General features: G+C 44.3%; 1 protein-coding gene across 4 annotated transcripts in view; it reads left to right on the forward strand.

The window, feature by feature from the left end:
• Positions 1 to 6,958: 6,958 nt before the first annotated feature.
• Positions 6,959 to 16,254, forward strand: part of TUBGCP5 (tubulin gamma complex component 5) — a 58,612-nt gene continuing 49,316 nt past the window's right edge. For 2 of the 4 annotated variants that reach the window (XM_082840695.1, XM_082840698.1), the window contains exons 1-3: positions 6,959 to 7,127; positions 9,498 to 9,551; positions 9,671 to 9,779. In XM_082840695.1, coding sequence (XP_082696821.1) covers positions 6,982 to 7,127; positions 9,498 to 9,551; positions 9,671 to 9,779 — 309 coding nt within the window. In that variant the 5' untranslated portion in view covers positions 6,959 to 6,981. The other 2 variants (XM_082840696.1, XM_082840697.1) reach the window with 2 other exon arrangements.

Raw genomic sequence — 16,254 nt, forward strand, 5'->3', positions numbered from 1 at the left:
GTAGACAAAGACAGATGGACAAGTGGCCACATAGAAACACATACAGAAAGAGAGTATGTAGATACTCCCTACATACTTGCATAGGGAGTTAGATAGATAGAGAGACAGGCAGATGGCTAGATAGAGGGATAGATAGATGGACATTCAAGCATTCACACAGACAGACAGGTAGGTAAATAGGAAGAAAGAAACAAAAACAGAGATGATAGAAAGTAGGCATAAATATAGACAAAAAGATAGGTAGAAAGCCAAAATGACAGACATACAGAGACCTGAAGATAGACAGTTACTAGGATTGACAGACAGAAAGACAGATCTAGACAAACAGAATGACAGAGATACAGACACACAGAAAGATACAGAAACAGAAAAAAAATCAGGACAAAAAGAGACAGAAGGACAGATCAATATTATGATAGTGATAGATGATGAAATGGATAAATAGACGTATTGACAGATGGACAGAGAGACATATTGACAGCTATATAGATAGACAGGGAGCAGAGAGAGACTTAGAAATAGAGAAACAGAAAAATAGGCAGACAGAGAATCAGACAGAAAACCAAAAGAGTAAACAGACGGTCAGATAGGTGAACAGAGATTAAGACATCTAGACAGACAGAAGACAGACACATTGAAGGGATATAGACAAATAGATGTATAAATGGATGGACAGAGAAACAATACAGACGCAGATAAATAGAAAATAACTAAGCATTCAGACACACAGACAAGTAGATAAATCAGAAAGAAAGATGGACAAGGGTTCCACTTACGTGATGCTGGCATGAGAGGCTCTGTGGGCCATCAAAACAAGCGGAGCTGTGAAAACATTTAAAATATCTGAAAATAGTCCTAAGGACATACTGTACAGGAAATGAAGAAACTTTTGTTTTTTTAATTTTTGGCTGTGCCGTGTGGCTTGCAGGATCTTAGTTCCCTGACCAGGGATCGAACCTATGCCCTTGGCAGTAAAAGCTCAGAGTCCTAACCACCGCCAGGAAATTCCCAACATTTATTTTTTAAATCAATTAACACTCAATAAAAACAGCAACAGTCTACAGCATTTGAGGCACAACCAGCTCTCTTCCTCCCCAGCCTTCTCAGTGTGCTGAAAGCTCCTCTCCAGGTGGTGGCCAAGAAGGCAGGGCTCCTCTCCCCTCAGCCCCCCACTGACCAGCATTTCACTGGGAGAATCAGCATTTCTCATCCCCTGCAACTCCAAGTAAAGAAGCTAACTTCCTGGTTTGTGCAGCTGAGCAGTTGGGGGATCCCTTTGTCCACCCATCACCCAGAGAAGTGACCAAGGATACTTGAAAACAATCACCCTCTTAATTAACAGCAAGGAGCAAACTATGGCCAGCTGGCTCACCACCCAAAGCAGGGTGGAGACAGCTAAAAGAGCCCTCCTGGGGTCAAAACACAGTGATCACAAATACACAAACCACTCAACACAGTGTCTCTCTCTTTCTCACACACACACCCCACTCCAATAAGCTTCGAGCCCTCATACTCACAGTGTCTCACACACAAAGCCCACCCAACACAGTGTCTGCCACAAACACACAACACTAAATACAGTTTCATATACATGTGTTTCTAAACAGTGAGTTGGAAACATCTTCTGAAGGTGGTTCAATAAAAAGGGCCACGTGGACACTTCTCGGCCCGTCTTGGCTGGCTTCATCTCCCCTCTGAAGCAACACAGAAAACCTTCTGGAGGTGCATCCTGCAACAGGGTCCCATATCCTCCTACAGCCGACACAAGCTGACTTTGATGGAGTCCCTACCACCCTCCCCAGGACTTCCTGGCCCCCCTCCAGAGAGAGACAGAGACATCTTCATGGTGTGCAACCACCTGCACCCTGTGAAGGGTTGTGGTGGGACTGGGGCACCTCCTTGGCCCAGTCCTGGCCCTCTCTGAACAGTCCTGGTCCTCCCCCCCACCCCCCGCCATTTGGACATTTTTTGGTGGAGGCTGCTCATTACTGAGACCCCATAGGACTGAGGCATGACCAGGTGTGCAACCTCTAGGACCCCTGGCCAACCCAGACCGCTGTCCCCACGCCAGGGGGTGGCCTGGAAATGGTAAGGGAGAGTCATACGCTCACCAGGGCCCAGGTGGAACCGTGCCCAGCCCCTCACCTCACTTTGGTGCCCCCAGGGCCTGCCTGTCCATCCTGGATTGTCCCCACCACCAGAGGGGGACAGAAAACATTGGGAAACGCACTGACCAAGCAGAGTCAGCCAGGCCCGGGTGCCCCCTGTCAAAGATAAACACAGCGAGACATTAGTTAAAGCCAGAAAAGAGGTTTTACTCAGTAACTTCTGACAGTAGGGGATAGAGCTGAGCTCTGTTCCAATAAGTGCAGAGCTGATTTGGGCATTTTAGGGGAGAATGATGGAGGGCCGTGTGACGGCTGGGCACAGTCAGAGAGCTGAAGAAGTACACAGGGTTGCTCAGTGCAGATGCAACGTGTTCGTCTGTGTTTGTTCACTGGCAGTTTTGGAAGTTAGGACAGAGACTGGGAGACAGAGGCCTTATCTTAGTGATTACATTTCCAAGGAATGGCTCTCAGGTCCTTGAGAGAGATGCTTCTGAGTTGCAAGAGATAGATACAATTACAGACTCCTTTCAGTAAGTCCTCTAAGAAAGGGAGGGCAGGGGCCAATCGTCAGGTGTCGGCTGGAACACTTCATGTCAGCACTGGGCGTTCCCAAGCAGGTATTTTGTTTGGGGTGGGTGGTGGGTGGGACCTGGGGTCATCCTAGAGACACATGCTGCCAAAAGACAAGCCACAGTTTGCTCAAGTCTTTTAGTGGAAGGGTTTGGATGGAGTTGTTCTGTGCCATGAGTTCTTGCAGTTCTTACTCTCTGGGCCTCAGAGGGTGGGCCCTGTGCAGCGGTGTGGTGTGTGCATGGACAGCTTCCACAGTCGCCCCTCTCTGCCTGAATCATTCCAGGACTGTACAAAACATTGTGTGAGGTGCTCCCAATGCTGGGGAAGCCAGTCCCAGACTTCCTCTCCAAGCATCCCTAGGTCCAGAAGTGGACATGGAAACATTTTCTAAAGGGGCGTGTGATGACAGTGGCCCATGCGGGACTGTGGCTGGGCCATCTGCCCCTCCACAGGCATCTCTGGCTGGCCACTCCAGATACACACATCTCTGTGTGTCTCTGGAGGCACATCTGACCACCGAGCCACACCTAGGACTGTGGTCAGGACGGTGCTATCACTGGGCCTCCCTGTCCAACCCAGATCAGTCTCTGACTCCAAAAGGGACTTGGTAAAAATTTCAACAGACACATGTGGTAACCAGGCCCCACACAGGACTGTGTCTAGGCCCCAGTACCACCCCATGGCATCCCTACCCAGTGCTACGCACAGAGAAGACTTGGAGACATTTTCCACAGTTGACCAGGCCCCATGCCTGACCATGCTCAGGACACTCCGTGGGGCTCCCTGGCCATCCCAGGCCAGTCTCCACCACTGATGAGAGATTAGGAAAGTGGTTGGGTGCCACCTCCAGTGACCTGCCCTATAGAGGACCTCATGGAGTCTCGGTGGGATCTCAGGGTGCATCTGACCTGCCTGCAGTGCCCCCTTCTCTGGTTGGGACATGAAAACATTTGGGGGGCTGCATGAGACGACCAGGCCCACATGGGATATCACCAGGCCTGGGCACGTCCTTCTTGATTCTCACTGGCTCCCCATCATTGGAATGGGTCTTAGGAATGTTTTAGGAGTGCCTTCTACGACTGGGCCCCATAAGGCACCCTTCCAGGGGCCTCTCTAGCCAGCTCAGACCAATCCCCATTTGTAAGGGGGATACAGAAACAACAGCTGAGATGAAGACTCCCTCTTGGAGCCTCCATGTCAGTCACAGGCTGGTGTTCACCACCAAAGTGGGACATAAAATTTTCTGGGGGCACGTCAAAAACTGGACCTCACACATTACTCTCCCTGGGCAGCCCTTGCTGACCTGGGCCAGTGCCCACGTCCTTCAGAGGTGAACATCCAGAGGCCATCCAATGACCAGACCCACACAGGACCAGGGCCTGACGCTTAGTGCCCTCTCAGACCTCCCTGGCAGGCTCATGGTGGCACACACCCACCCTTTGAGGGGAACTTGGAAATGTTTTTGGAGGCACACTAATGACTTGGGCCCATGCAGGACCAGAGCTGTGTCCATGCTGCCCTCCCCTGCTTCCCATCTGGCTTGGGCCAGTCTCGGCCAGAGCGGGGCTAGGAACACTCAGGTGGGTGCTGCTGACAGCCGGGCCTTTGTGGGACTGTGGCAGAGCCCAGAGCCCTCCCCAGGCCTCCCTGGCAGGCCGTTCACATCTCAGCCACTGGAGGGGGATTGAGAAACGTTTTGGGGAGGCACCCTTTTCATTCAGAGTCAGGTACCAGCCCAGGTCAATAGGGAGGCCACAGGGGGCACCCCAGTTCTGGCCATGGTCCCACTTGGAGACTAAAAGGTGGGTGCACATTCTGAAGATATTGATGTCTCCCTCTTGAGGGGGGTCATCACCAAGACAAGCCTGGAGGCTGCAGAGGCACCTTGGCCCTGGCTGTGCTCCTGCCTGGTGACTGGTCCTTGGAGATACCTCAAAACATTTCTAAGCCTCTCTCTGGTGTGGAAAGGCCTGGGCAGGCCAGGGAGGCCTGAAGAAGGAGACTGGATAGGTCCTGGTATTGGGATCCCCACCCCCAAAGTTTCTAATTGCCCTTCCAAGGCCAGGACCAGCCCCATTAGTACAGACAGGCCTGGGGAGGGCACTCTGACCACAATCCTGCATCTGTCCTAGTCACTGGCTATAACTCCCCCAAACATTTCCAATTTCACCTCCAGAGGTGGGCATCACCTCAGGCTGGCCATGGATGAAGGGAAGGGCATTGGACCTCCCCCAAATTTTTGTAAGTTCCCTCTAAAAGCCAGTCCAACTTGGCTGGGCATGTAGATCTGTGGTAGGCATCCCTGGACTGGCACAGTCCCATATATGGCACATTCGACAGAAACACCCCTTAAATATCTCTAAGTCCCTCCAAAGGGGACATTGGGACAGGCTGGACAGGAGGATGGGGATGGCACCCTTAGCCAGGCTGCAGTGGTGCCTGGGGCCTATTCTTTGCATGCACTTCCAGAAAATTTATCCAAGGGCCATTCTGGAGGGCTGCACTGGCCTAGGCCAGCAAGGGACACATGGCAGTGCACCCAGCCTGTTTGTTAGCCAGGCTGCAGTGGTGCCTGGGGCCTATTCTTTGCATGCACTTCCAGAAAATTTATCCAAGGGCCATTCTGGAGGGCTGCACTGGCCTAGGCCAGTAAGGGACACATGGCAGTGCACCCAGCCTGTTGCTTTGTATGTTCTTTCCAAAAATGTTTCCACATCCCCTGCAGAGTGGGTGACCAGCCTTTGAGGCCCACAGAGGATATCTGGGGGCCAACTGTATTTTGAATGGGGCTCAGTCATCAGAGGCACCTCTAGAAAAAATTTCCAATTCCCCTTCCAGAATGGGAACATTGGCCCAGGACAGCCAGGGAGGCCTGGGAGAGTAGCTCAGTCCCTACTGGGTCCAAGTCATTGGGAGTGCCCTGTGGAAAGTTTTCTAAGAATCCCTCCAGAGGTCAAGACCAACCAGCTACATAGGGAGGCAGGAAAGACACATGTAAGTGTGTATGTATACTTTGATTTTGGAGATGTACAATAAGCAATTATAGATTTGGAGCGCTAAGGAAAATGTGAGCTGCATACACAAATTTGAGGGTTATAAACACACAGATGATAGTTGAGACTGGAGTAGAAAAGACTGCCTAGGGAGAGAGTATAAATTCCATTTAACAGAATCATTTCTACTGCTATGATTTTCGCCTTCTTGTGGGATTTGTGCAGTTGTGTGCAGCCTATGTTTTAGGTAGTTGTTTGTGTCCCCTCAAAATTCATAATTTGAAATCCTAATGCCCAATATGCTGGTATTCGGGAGGTGATTAGAAAAGGAGGGTGGAGCCCTCAAGAATGGAATTAGTGCCCTTATAAAAGAGGCCCCAGTGAGCTCTCTTACCCCTTTCACCATGTGAGGACACAACCAGAAGTCAGCTTACAGCAAGCGGGCCCTCACCCAATCATGCTGGCACCCTGATCTCAAAATCCAGCCTCCAGAAATATGAGAAATAAGTTTCTGTTGTTTATAAGCCACCCAGTATGTGGTACTTTGTTACAGCAGCCCAAACAGACTGAGACAGTGGTGTATCAGCTATCTTTTACTATGGTAATGCAATGTAATAAACCACATGAAAACCCAGTAGATCCCTAAAAGAAAAAATTAAAGAGTTCTATGTAACAAGTCTTGGAATGGTTACGAGCAATTCTTAACGGAAACAGTTTTAAAGTACAGTTTTAATTACGAAGAACAGCAAAGACATTACTCTACCTCTGGCCAACGAGGTTTACCAAATTCTCCTTTGGCCACTGGGAGTCACGGCAAGAGCAGGAGGTGTAGCACTCAGCCTGTGTGGGGGACAACGCACTTTCCTTACACCTGCCAGAGCGTGGGCCATGTACTGTGGCCCTTGTAGGCAGAGAGGGACCCAAAGATCACTGGAGATCACCTCTAGGAGAAACTGAAGCTTAGAGAAGAATGGGCAACTAACGGATCATGGTACCTGAAATGCAGGTGCAAACAGATACACCGAATGAGAAGTGGCTGCTCTCAAAACATTAGGAGTTAAACCATCAACCAAGGTTAGCCAGAGACTATTATTAATAAAACTACTAATAACGTCTACCCCTTTTAAGACGTTCCTAAACTTAACCACGTGAGACCCAAGCCACCAACAAAAATCAGAGCCAGGGCTCAACGCGATTGCAGCGCGAACTCTCGCGAGAGAGGCCGCAGCCTCGCTCAACTAGGCGGTAGCTCGAACACTCGCGAGAGCGGGCGCGACCGGGCGAAGGATTGCGGGAGCGCCGGAGGTATGGCGTCTCCGGCGCCGTCTTGGAGCCGGCTGGACCGACGGCAAGAGCGCGACGTGCGCGAGCTCGTCCGCCTTGTGGCGGGCGTCCAGGACGAGGCGGACCCCAACTTCCAGCTCGCCTTGCACTTCGCTTGGTCCAACTTCAGGTGCGGGCGCTGCACCGGAGCCGGGGACGGAAGGGGTCTGGCGAGGTGTGCGGCGCGTGGCGCGACCGGCAGAGCCCCAGCGCGCCTTGCCGCTCCAGCTGCTTGGTGACCTCGCGCCTTCTGGGTCCCTGACGCAGTGACACACGCAAGCTCGAACAGTGGGTTGTGGGTTGCTGGGGGTCGTCCTCCAGTCTTAGAAGTGCGCCCCTAGGGAAGGGTTCTGTCTATCCAGTTCCCTGCCCCGCCCACTGCGCTTAGCGCGGGCCACTGCCCATCAAACAATTTTTTGAATGGATGGGTGAGTAAAGTTTTAGAGCAAAATAATGGCCATACCCAATTTAAAACTGTATTCTCGCTGACTCTCCCTCCCTGCTTGGGCCACTCCAGATCTCTTTTACCCTGCTCTTTTTCTTTTTCCAAAACGCGTAGCGTGACACATGGGATAACTTACCTGTTGTTACTGTTTGTCGTCTCCTCCCCCACCTTCATGCAGAATACAGCTTCCACCAGGGTAGGGATCTTCGTCTGTTTTGTTCAGTTCTTATTCCAGCACCTAGAACAGTTCTTGGCATAGAGTACACCTGGCCACCTAATGCAACTTCTAATACAGTTTTTCATGTAATTAATTTTTAAAGATTTATTCAGTTTAGGTACTTAGGTGAAGTCAGAACTCCCATTTTTCTTTATGGAACATGTAAATTAGACGATACTGTTTTGATCATTACCTGTAATTAAATTATTATTTTTAAAAAATTATCAGAAGAATGTTAGTCATTGTTAATATTCTACCTGTTTAATTTCAATAGAAATCTTCTTGAATAGTAAACAGTTTTGCAAAATCTGTAATCTTGATTATCAACCTTAATGATCATAAAGTGCCTACCCGGTTTATAATAAGAATAGATGAGTCTAACAGCCCCCCCAAGTTTCTGAAATAAAATACTCAGTTCTTAAATGTAACTTATAAATATAACAATGCCTGAATAGGTGATATAAATAGAGAAATTTAAATGCTGTATCTCAAATAATTTTTTATATTAATATTTCTAAATGACAGTAGGTAAGTAGACATCATTTTAGAGTTGAGAGAGACATTAGCAGTTATTATCTACTTTTGCACACTGAGAAACTAAATTATTGTAAGTAAAATGGTATTCCACTCAGCCATTTACTGGGTTAGAATTTGATATGTTATTTAGTAGTATAATTTACTTCAAGTACAGATTATGTGGCTTTGATAATAAAAGATGAAAAACAAGAGTTGAGTGAGCTATACTATAATTTCATGATGCTTTAATCCATCAGAAAAATGAACAATTCATGTTTGTTTTTTAAAAAACTGACCACATTCTAGGCCTTAGAAATTCATAGATAGGCAAAATAAAGCTTCTGTCCTTCGGTAAGACAGACAAAAATTAATTACATATGATGTAGAATAGGACTTCTTAACCTGAGGGCCTGAAGATAGAATTCAGATGTTGTGGATTTGGATAAGAAAAAAATTACACTAATCTCTAACTAAAAAGTAGCATTTCCTTCAACTATGAATGAAAGCAACAAGCAGTAACTTATTATATGACTGTGTCACCAGCAGAAATCACATATTTCACTGCCATATTGTAGTTATTGCAGATATTTTTAAATGTCATTTACTGTTACATAGTTATGAACCCACTGCTAGATTTTGTTATTTAATGCTGTAACAAAGATATATGTCTCTTACTGTATCACAAACTTTAAAAAAATATTTCACAAATAAATAAATAAATAAAAATAAAAATATAGGGCTTCCCTGGGGGTTCGTGCCCCAGTCCGGGAAGATCCCACATGCCGCGGAGCGGCTGGGCCTGTGAGCCATGGCTGCTGAGCCTGCACGTCCGGAGCCTGTGCTCCGCAATGGGAGAGGCCACAACAGTGAGAGGCCCGCGTACCACAAAAAATATAAAAAGTAAAAAAAATATTTCACAATTGTATTTCACTATGCTTGGCTTCTTTTGTATTTCATTTTATGATTAAAAGCATTATCCTGAGAAGGGGTCCCTAGGATTCACTGGGCTTCGCTGGCATAAAAAGGTTAGGAACCCCTGCTATAGAATGTATTGTGCTGGACTTAGACACGTGGCATTATGAAAAGACAGAGGACAGGGTTGCGTAGCTCAGGACAGCCTGTGTCCTGTGGAAAGAATGCTTGAGAAGTCTCTCAGATTCAGTGGTTGTTTGCATGAATGATAGAGGTGATACAGGGAGAGAGGTGCACTCACTGGAAACATATAGCTGAGGATAGGGTGTCGGGGAGATGTGCATGGTTGTGAGACTAATCTGCATAGCTTTATGACAAGATTGTTATAAGAATTACATTTTCTCGTTTAGATTTCATCGTTTCTTAGATGTCAACAGCCACAAAGTAGAAAAGACAATAGAAGGGTAAGTTTATATGTGTGTATATATATATGTGCATGTTCAGATATATATAAATTTTCTTACAGACCTTTTTGTTAATATAGTTTTACAGTTACCGGTTGATTTTTTTTTTAACGTTTTAGGATTTATGAAAAATTCATCATTCATTCTGATCTCAGCAAAGCTGCTAGTTGGAAGAGATTAACTGAGGAATTTCTAAATGCATCACTTCCAAGCATAAAGGAAATCAAGGTATGCTATATTGTGAGATCTCTGTTGTATTTTACTGTTTCTAATCTGATTATTGTCAGCCTGTTTCTATTAACATTTAAACATTCATTCTGTTTTAGTATTGTCTACTAACTAGAACCAGAATTTCCTGGAAATTGACTTAAGTGTTGCCATCAAATCCAGTGTGTCTCAAGCTTGTGATGAAAGAAGTATGTTCTTGTTTAATCATCTTAGCCCCAACCTACTATGGAAATTGAGATCAGAGATTGGCAGAAATAATAGCACTCTCTGGCTATCCTTAAACTTTTAAATGACTTCTCTGCACTTGGCAATAGTAATTATCCATATATTGCTCACTAGATGCCAGGTGCTTTTCTAAGGACTTCCATATTCTGTCATGGGTCCCCAAGACCACCTTTAGGCTCAGTGATTCACTGGAAGGATTCACAGAGCTCCCTCCCAAAAAATTGCTCTCCTTTTTGTTATGGTTTATTACAGTGAAAGGATACAGATTTAAAATGAGCAAAGGGAAAAGGCATGGGGTGAAGTCCGGGAGAAACCAGGTACAAGCTTCCAGATGTCCCTTCCCAGTGAACTTGCATGGGGATGCACTTAACTCTCCCAGTGACAAAATGTTGCAAACTAGGGAAACTCTCCTGAGTCTTGGTGTCCAGGATTTTCTTGGTGTCCAGGATTTTCTTGCCCATGTGGCTGACCTTAGCTACTCAATCTCCAGCACTCCCAGAGGTCAAACCAAGGACTTCAGGCCTACAAAATCGTTCACCATAAGTCACACTGTTAGCATAAACTGTCTGGTCAGGCTGATAACAGTGTGGCCCAAAGAAAGGCATACAAATATACTGTACTAGCAGGATATCCCAAGGGCTCAGAGGATATCTCAGGAGCCGGTCAAGGGCCAGTCCTGAAGATCTTTGAGATGTTCAGGGTTTGGGCAACCCAGGCCTCCTGAGTTAACACTTTAGTGCATGCATATATTAACTCAATCTTCACAATAACCTCTGTGGAGTATTCTGTTATTGATAGACTTGCCCTTTGTCTGCACTGAGTTTGTGGCCTAAGAAAGAAAGCTTTAGATAATTTTTAAAACTGTCCATAAATTTAAGGAAGGGCTATAAAGGTATTTCTGGAGGAGAGAACTGCAGTGCTATGAACCCATGCCCTAAGGATTAGAAATACACTTCTGTGTACTGTTCTTGCAAGGATCATTTTGAAAGAGAAGGAGGCAAATCTTTTTTTATATCTCTTCTTGATTCATTTTGTATAGGTTTCCTGATAGACTATAGAACTTAATAATTTAGGCACTATGACACCATAATATTAATAATAAACATAAAGGCAAGCATTTTTAGGGCATTTACTACATGCCAAGCACTGTTAGTCCAATAAAGACCATCTTCAGTACATACTGTTACTATCATTTTGCCAGGCAAATGCCCTAATCTCAGTTTCATCTGTACCAATGAAAATACCTATGTGGTGCAGAATAATTAAATGAAACATTGAGTGTCACTTCTGATTCCTACTTTGACCTTTTTGTTGCCATCTTTGGTTATTTTTCTGTACACCCCCAGTCACAGGGCTCACTGAACACAGTGAAACCGCATACCCTAGTTCTTCTGTGGCACATCCTATGTCCTGTACCTGCCCTTCCCCTTGTGCCTGAGGAATCTCATCATTTAATGTTTTTTTTGTTTTGTTTTTTTTTTTAATTTTATTTATTTATTTATGGCTGTGTTGGCTCTTCATTTCTGTGCAAGGGCTCTCTCCAGTTGTGGCGAGCGGGGGCCACTCCTCATCGCGGTGCAAGGGCCTCTCACTATCGCGGCCTCTCCTGTTGCGGAGCACAGGCTCCAGACACGCAGGCTCAGTAATTGTGGCTCACGGGGCAGGCCGCTCCGCGGCATGTGGGATCCTCCCAGACCAGGGCTCGAACCCATGCCCCCTGCATCGGCAGTCAGACTCTCAACCACTGTGCCACCAGGGAAGCCCTCATCATTTAATGTTAAATTCAAATATTGTCTATACATACTTTTAACTTGTTTATCATGTTTGTTATTGTTTATTTCCTATCTTCCCATTAACATAGGAGTTTTACAGGTGTAGACTTTGCTTCTGATGTGTTCTCAGGCACCTAAAACAGAGTAGACAATAGATATTTGTTGAGGAAATAAATCTGTGTATTCCTTTCTGCCTTGCTGTCCCTCTCTGTCCTTGGCTTCTTCCCCACTTACACAGGCAAAGTTGGTTGGTTGCCCTTTTCTCCTTTGCTGTGGTGTCTTTGACACATCTCTTGTAGTGCAGCAATAACGTCACATTTTTTCAGCTTTCTTGATATATAACTTACTATAAAATTCCTCCATTTTGAATGTACAGTTCACTCATTTTTAGTAGATACGTAGTTATGCAACCACAGTCCAGTTTTAAAACATTTCCGTCACCCCAGAAGTTCTCCTCAAGCCCAGTTTTTTTGCAATCAATGCCTGCTCTCACCCCAACCCCACACAACTACTGATCTACTTACTGTATGTATAAATTTGCCCTTCTGGATATTTCATATAAATGAGATTGTACAATATCCAGTTTTTGTGTCTGCTTTACTTTCATGATGTTTTTGAGGTTCATCCATGTGTAGCATATGGCCATATTCTATTCCTTTTAATTACTAAATGGTATTCCATTGTATGGATATGGCCACATTTTGCTTAATCACCAGTGGATGACATTTGGATTGTTGCCAGTTTTTGGTTAGTATGAGTAATGAACTGCTGTGAATATTCTCATATGAGCTTTCTTCACGCTTCTTGGTAGATTTCTAGGAGTGGAAGGGCTGGTTTAAATGGTAAGCTTAGGTTTAACCTTTAAAAAAAATGCAAAATTATTTCCCAAAGTGGCTGTATCATTTTATATTCCCACTAACAGTGTTTAAGTGTTCCAGTTTCTCCACATCCTTTCCAACACTTGTTATAGTTTGTCTTTTTGATTGTAGACATCCTAGAGAGTAGGTAGTAATGTCTCCTATGGTTTGATTTACATTTCCTGAGTGACTAACGATGTTGAGCATTTTTTCATGTGCTTTTTAGCCATTTGTATGCCTCTGTGATATTCATTCGGGTCTTTTAACCATTTTTAAATTGGATTGTTTTCTTATTAAATCCTCAGAGTTGTTTGTGTATTTCTCATGCAACTTCTTCATCAGGAAAATGATTTACAAATATTTCCCTCTAGACCCTACCTTAGCTTTTCATTTTCTGAGTGATGTTTTTTTGAAACTCAAAAAATTTTTTCATTTTAATGAAGTCCGTTTTAGCTATTTGTTTCTTTCATGACTCATGCTTTTGATGTCATATCTAAGAACTCTTTGCCTAACCCAAAGATATACTTTTCTCCTCTGTTTTCTTCTAGCACTTTTAGTACTTGCACATAGATTCGTGACCCACTTTGAGTAAATTGTTGTATATGTTGTGAGGAAAGGATCTAAGTTTGTTTTTTTGTTTTTGCCTACGAATATATTCTTCTGTCCTATCACCATTTGTTGAAAAGATTATTCTTTTCCTATTGAATTGTCGTGGCAACTTTGTCAAAAACAAATTTACCATATAAGGATATACGGGCTTTCAATTATTTCATTAATCTTGTATGCCTGTCCTTACACAAATACTACATACTACACTGTCTTTATTACTGTAGCTTTATAGTAAGTTTTGGAATTAGGTGATATAAATCCTCCAACTTGTTTCTTTTTCAAAACTGTTTTGTCTATTCTAGACCCTTTGAATTTCCATACACATTTTAGGGTCAACTAAACTTCTGCAAAAGCCAGCTGGGGTTTTGGTAGGGATTGCATTGAATCCATAAATCAGTTTGGGAAGTATTGCCATTTGTTAGGTTGAATTGTGTCCCCCAGATAGATATGTTCAAATCCTATCCCCTGATAATCTGTGCATGTGACCTTACTATAGGGTCTTTGACAATGTAAGCAAGTTAAAATGAAGTCAAACTGGATTAATTCATTGATTGGTGTCCTTATAAGAAAATAGAAATTTTAATACAGAGATACACAACACCATGGGGCAACACCATGCAGGGAAAGAGGCAGAGATTGGAACAATGCAGCTATGAGCCAAGGAACGCCAAAGATGGATAGCAACCATGAGAAGCTAGGAAGAGTCAAGGAAGAATTCTTCCCTTGAGCCTTCAGAGGAAGCATAGACTGCCAACACCTTGATTTCAGACTTCTAGCCTCCAGAACTGAGAGAGAATAAATTCCTTTTGTTTTAAATCACATGGTTTGTAGTATTTTAAGGAAACCCTAGGAAACTAACACACAATCTTAACAATATTAAATCTTTTTTTCTTTAATAATGCAGTGTATTTATTTTATTTATTTATTTATTTATTTATTTTTGGCTGTGTTGGGTCTTCGTTTCTGTGTGAGGGCTTTCTCTAGTTGCAGCAAGCGGGGGCCACTTTTCATCACGGTACCCGGGCCTCTCACTATCGTGGCCTCTCTCGTTGCGGAGCACAGGCTCCAGACGCGCAGGCTCAGTAGTTGTGGCTCACGGGCCTAGTTGCTCCGCGGCATGTGGGATCTTCCCAGACCAGGGCTTGAACCCGTGTCCCCTGCATTAGCAGGCAGATGCTCAACCACTGCGCCACCAGGGAAGCCCCCAATATTAAATCTTTTAATCCACAAATGTGAACTCTCCATTTACTTAGACCATTTTTAATTTTTTCACCAATTACCTCATTTCTTTTACATTTATTCCTAAATATTTTATTCTGTTTGGTGCTATTATGAATGGAATTGTCTTAATTTCATTTGTGGTTTGCTTATTGCTAGCATGTAAAAAATAGAACTCATTTTTATATTGATTTTTTTTATGCCTAGCCTTGCTAAACTCATTTATTCTAGTAATTTTCTTCTGGATTTCCTTAGTATTTTCTACACTTAGGATTGTGTCATCTCTGAATAAAGACAGTTTGACTTCCTCCATTCCAATGGGAGGTGTCTTTTTGTTTTTTTGTCTTATTGCACTGGTATCAGTACAATGCTGAACAGAAGCCAAAGTTCACATCTTTGCCTTGTTCCCAGTCTTAAAAGGAAAGCTTTAGTTTCAACCATTTATTATGATGTTAGTTTTAGGATTTTCACAGATGCCCTTTATCTGAAGGAGGATGTTCCTTTGTATTCCTAGTTTGGTGAAAGTTTTTACCATGAATGAGTGTTGGATTTTGTCAAATTTTTTTCTGTGTCTTTGAGATATCATATCTTTTTTTGCCTTGAATCCTATTCATATGTCTTAGTCAGCTCAGGTTGCCGTAACAAAATACCACACACTGGTATTTTGGTGACTTAAAAAACAAATTTATTTTTCTCACACTTCTGGAGACTGGGAGTCTAGGTCAAGGTGCTGGCCAATTCGGTTCCTGGTAAGGACTGTTCCTGGCTTGTAGGTGGCTGCCTTCTCACATGGTGGAGAGAGAGAGTGCTCTCTGGTCTTATCCCATTGGACCAGTTGCTCCACCCTCATGACCTGATTACCTCCCAAAGGCCCCATCTCCAAATACCATCACAATAGGAGTTCGATTTTCAACATATAAATTTGAGGGGGACATAGTTGAGTTCATAAGATATAGTGTATTACATTAAATGATTTTTGGTTGTTAATCTGATTTACTTGTGTGTGGACTGAAAAGTACATTACTACTTAAGCTCTTTTCAAGACTGTCCTGGCTTATACTTTGTGTGGGCTCTCTCATCTCTGCACATGAACTCAGTCTCCATCGGCCAAAGATGTGGGTGGCTTGGGTCCACTCCAGTCTCTGCTGTGCACATCACAGCTTCTAGTCAACCCAAGACATGTGGAGAGCTTAGCAAGCCCCCTTTCATTGTCTTGCATCCAGGAGCTCCCTGATAAACCCTCAACTGTTCTGCTGGTCCACTGCTTGCCCGACACTCAGGTCTGCAACTGCTGGTTTCCCCACTCACTTGCCACTGCGATCACCACTAAGACAATGGCAGCAAAGCTGCTAGTGTTCACTTGCTGTCCAGCCCTGGCTGAAGTACCACTCTGATGGAGCTGGTGGGAGAAGGGAGATAGCTTTAGGCATACATGCCTCAAACTCACACTGTTCTTACCTGAGGTTATTTTCATGGATAAACACTGCATTTGTATACCTATGCTTGATCCAGAGTGCTGAAATGGTTGTCTTTGGCAATCTTGTCCAGACTTACAGTTACTTTTTGGGGAGAAAATCTGAAGGCCATCTTCCTCCATCATGCCAGAAGCGAATCTCTAACCCCACTTTACTTAGATTTACAAATAGATAGACATAGTTTCCATAGGAGTTACTCAGTAAAGGACACCTTACCTCCAGGCTTGAAACGATGTTTGGCAAAGGAGAATTTAGGGTTATTTGTTATTCTAGAAGAAATAAGCAAAGACTTTGGCATATCTGTAAAACCCCACTGGAA

Source organism: Leucopleurus acutus (genome assembly GCF_964270905.1).
Source record: "Leucopleurus acutus genome assembly, chromosome: 6".
In the NCBI taxonomy this organism is placed as follows: Eukaryota; Metazoa; Chordata; class Mammalia; order Artiodactyla; family Delphinidae; genus Leucopleurus; species Leucopleurus acutus.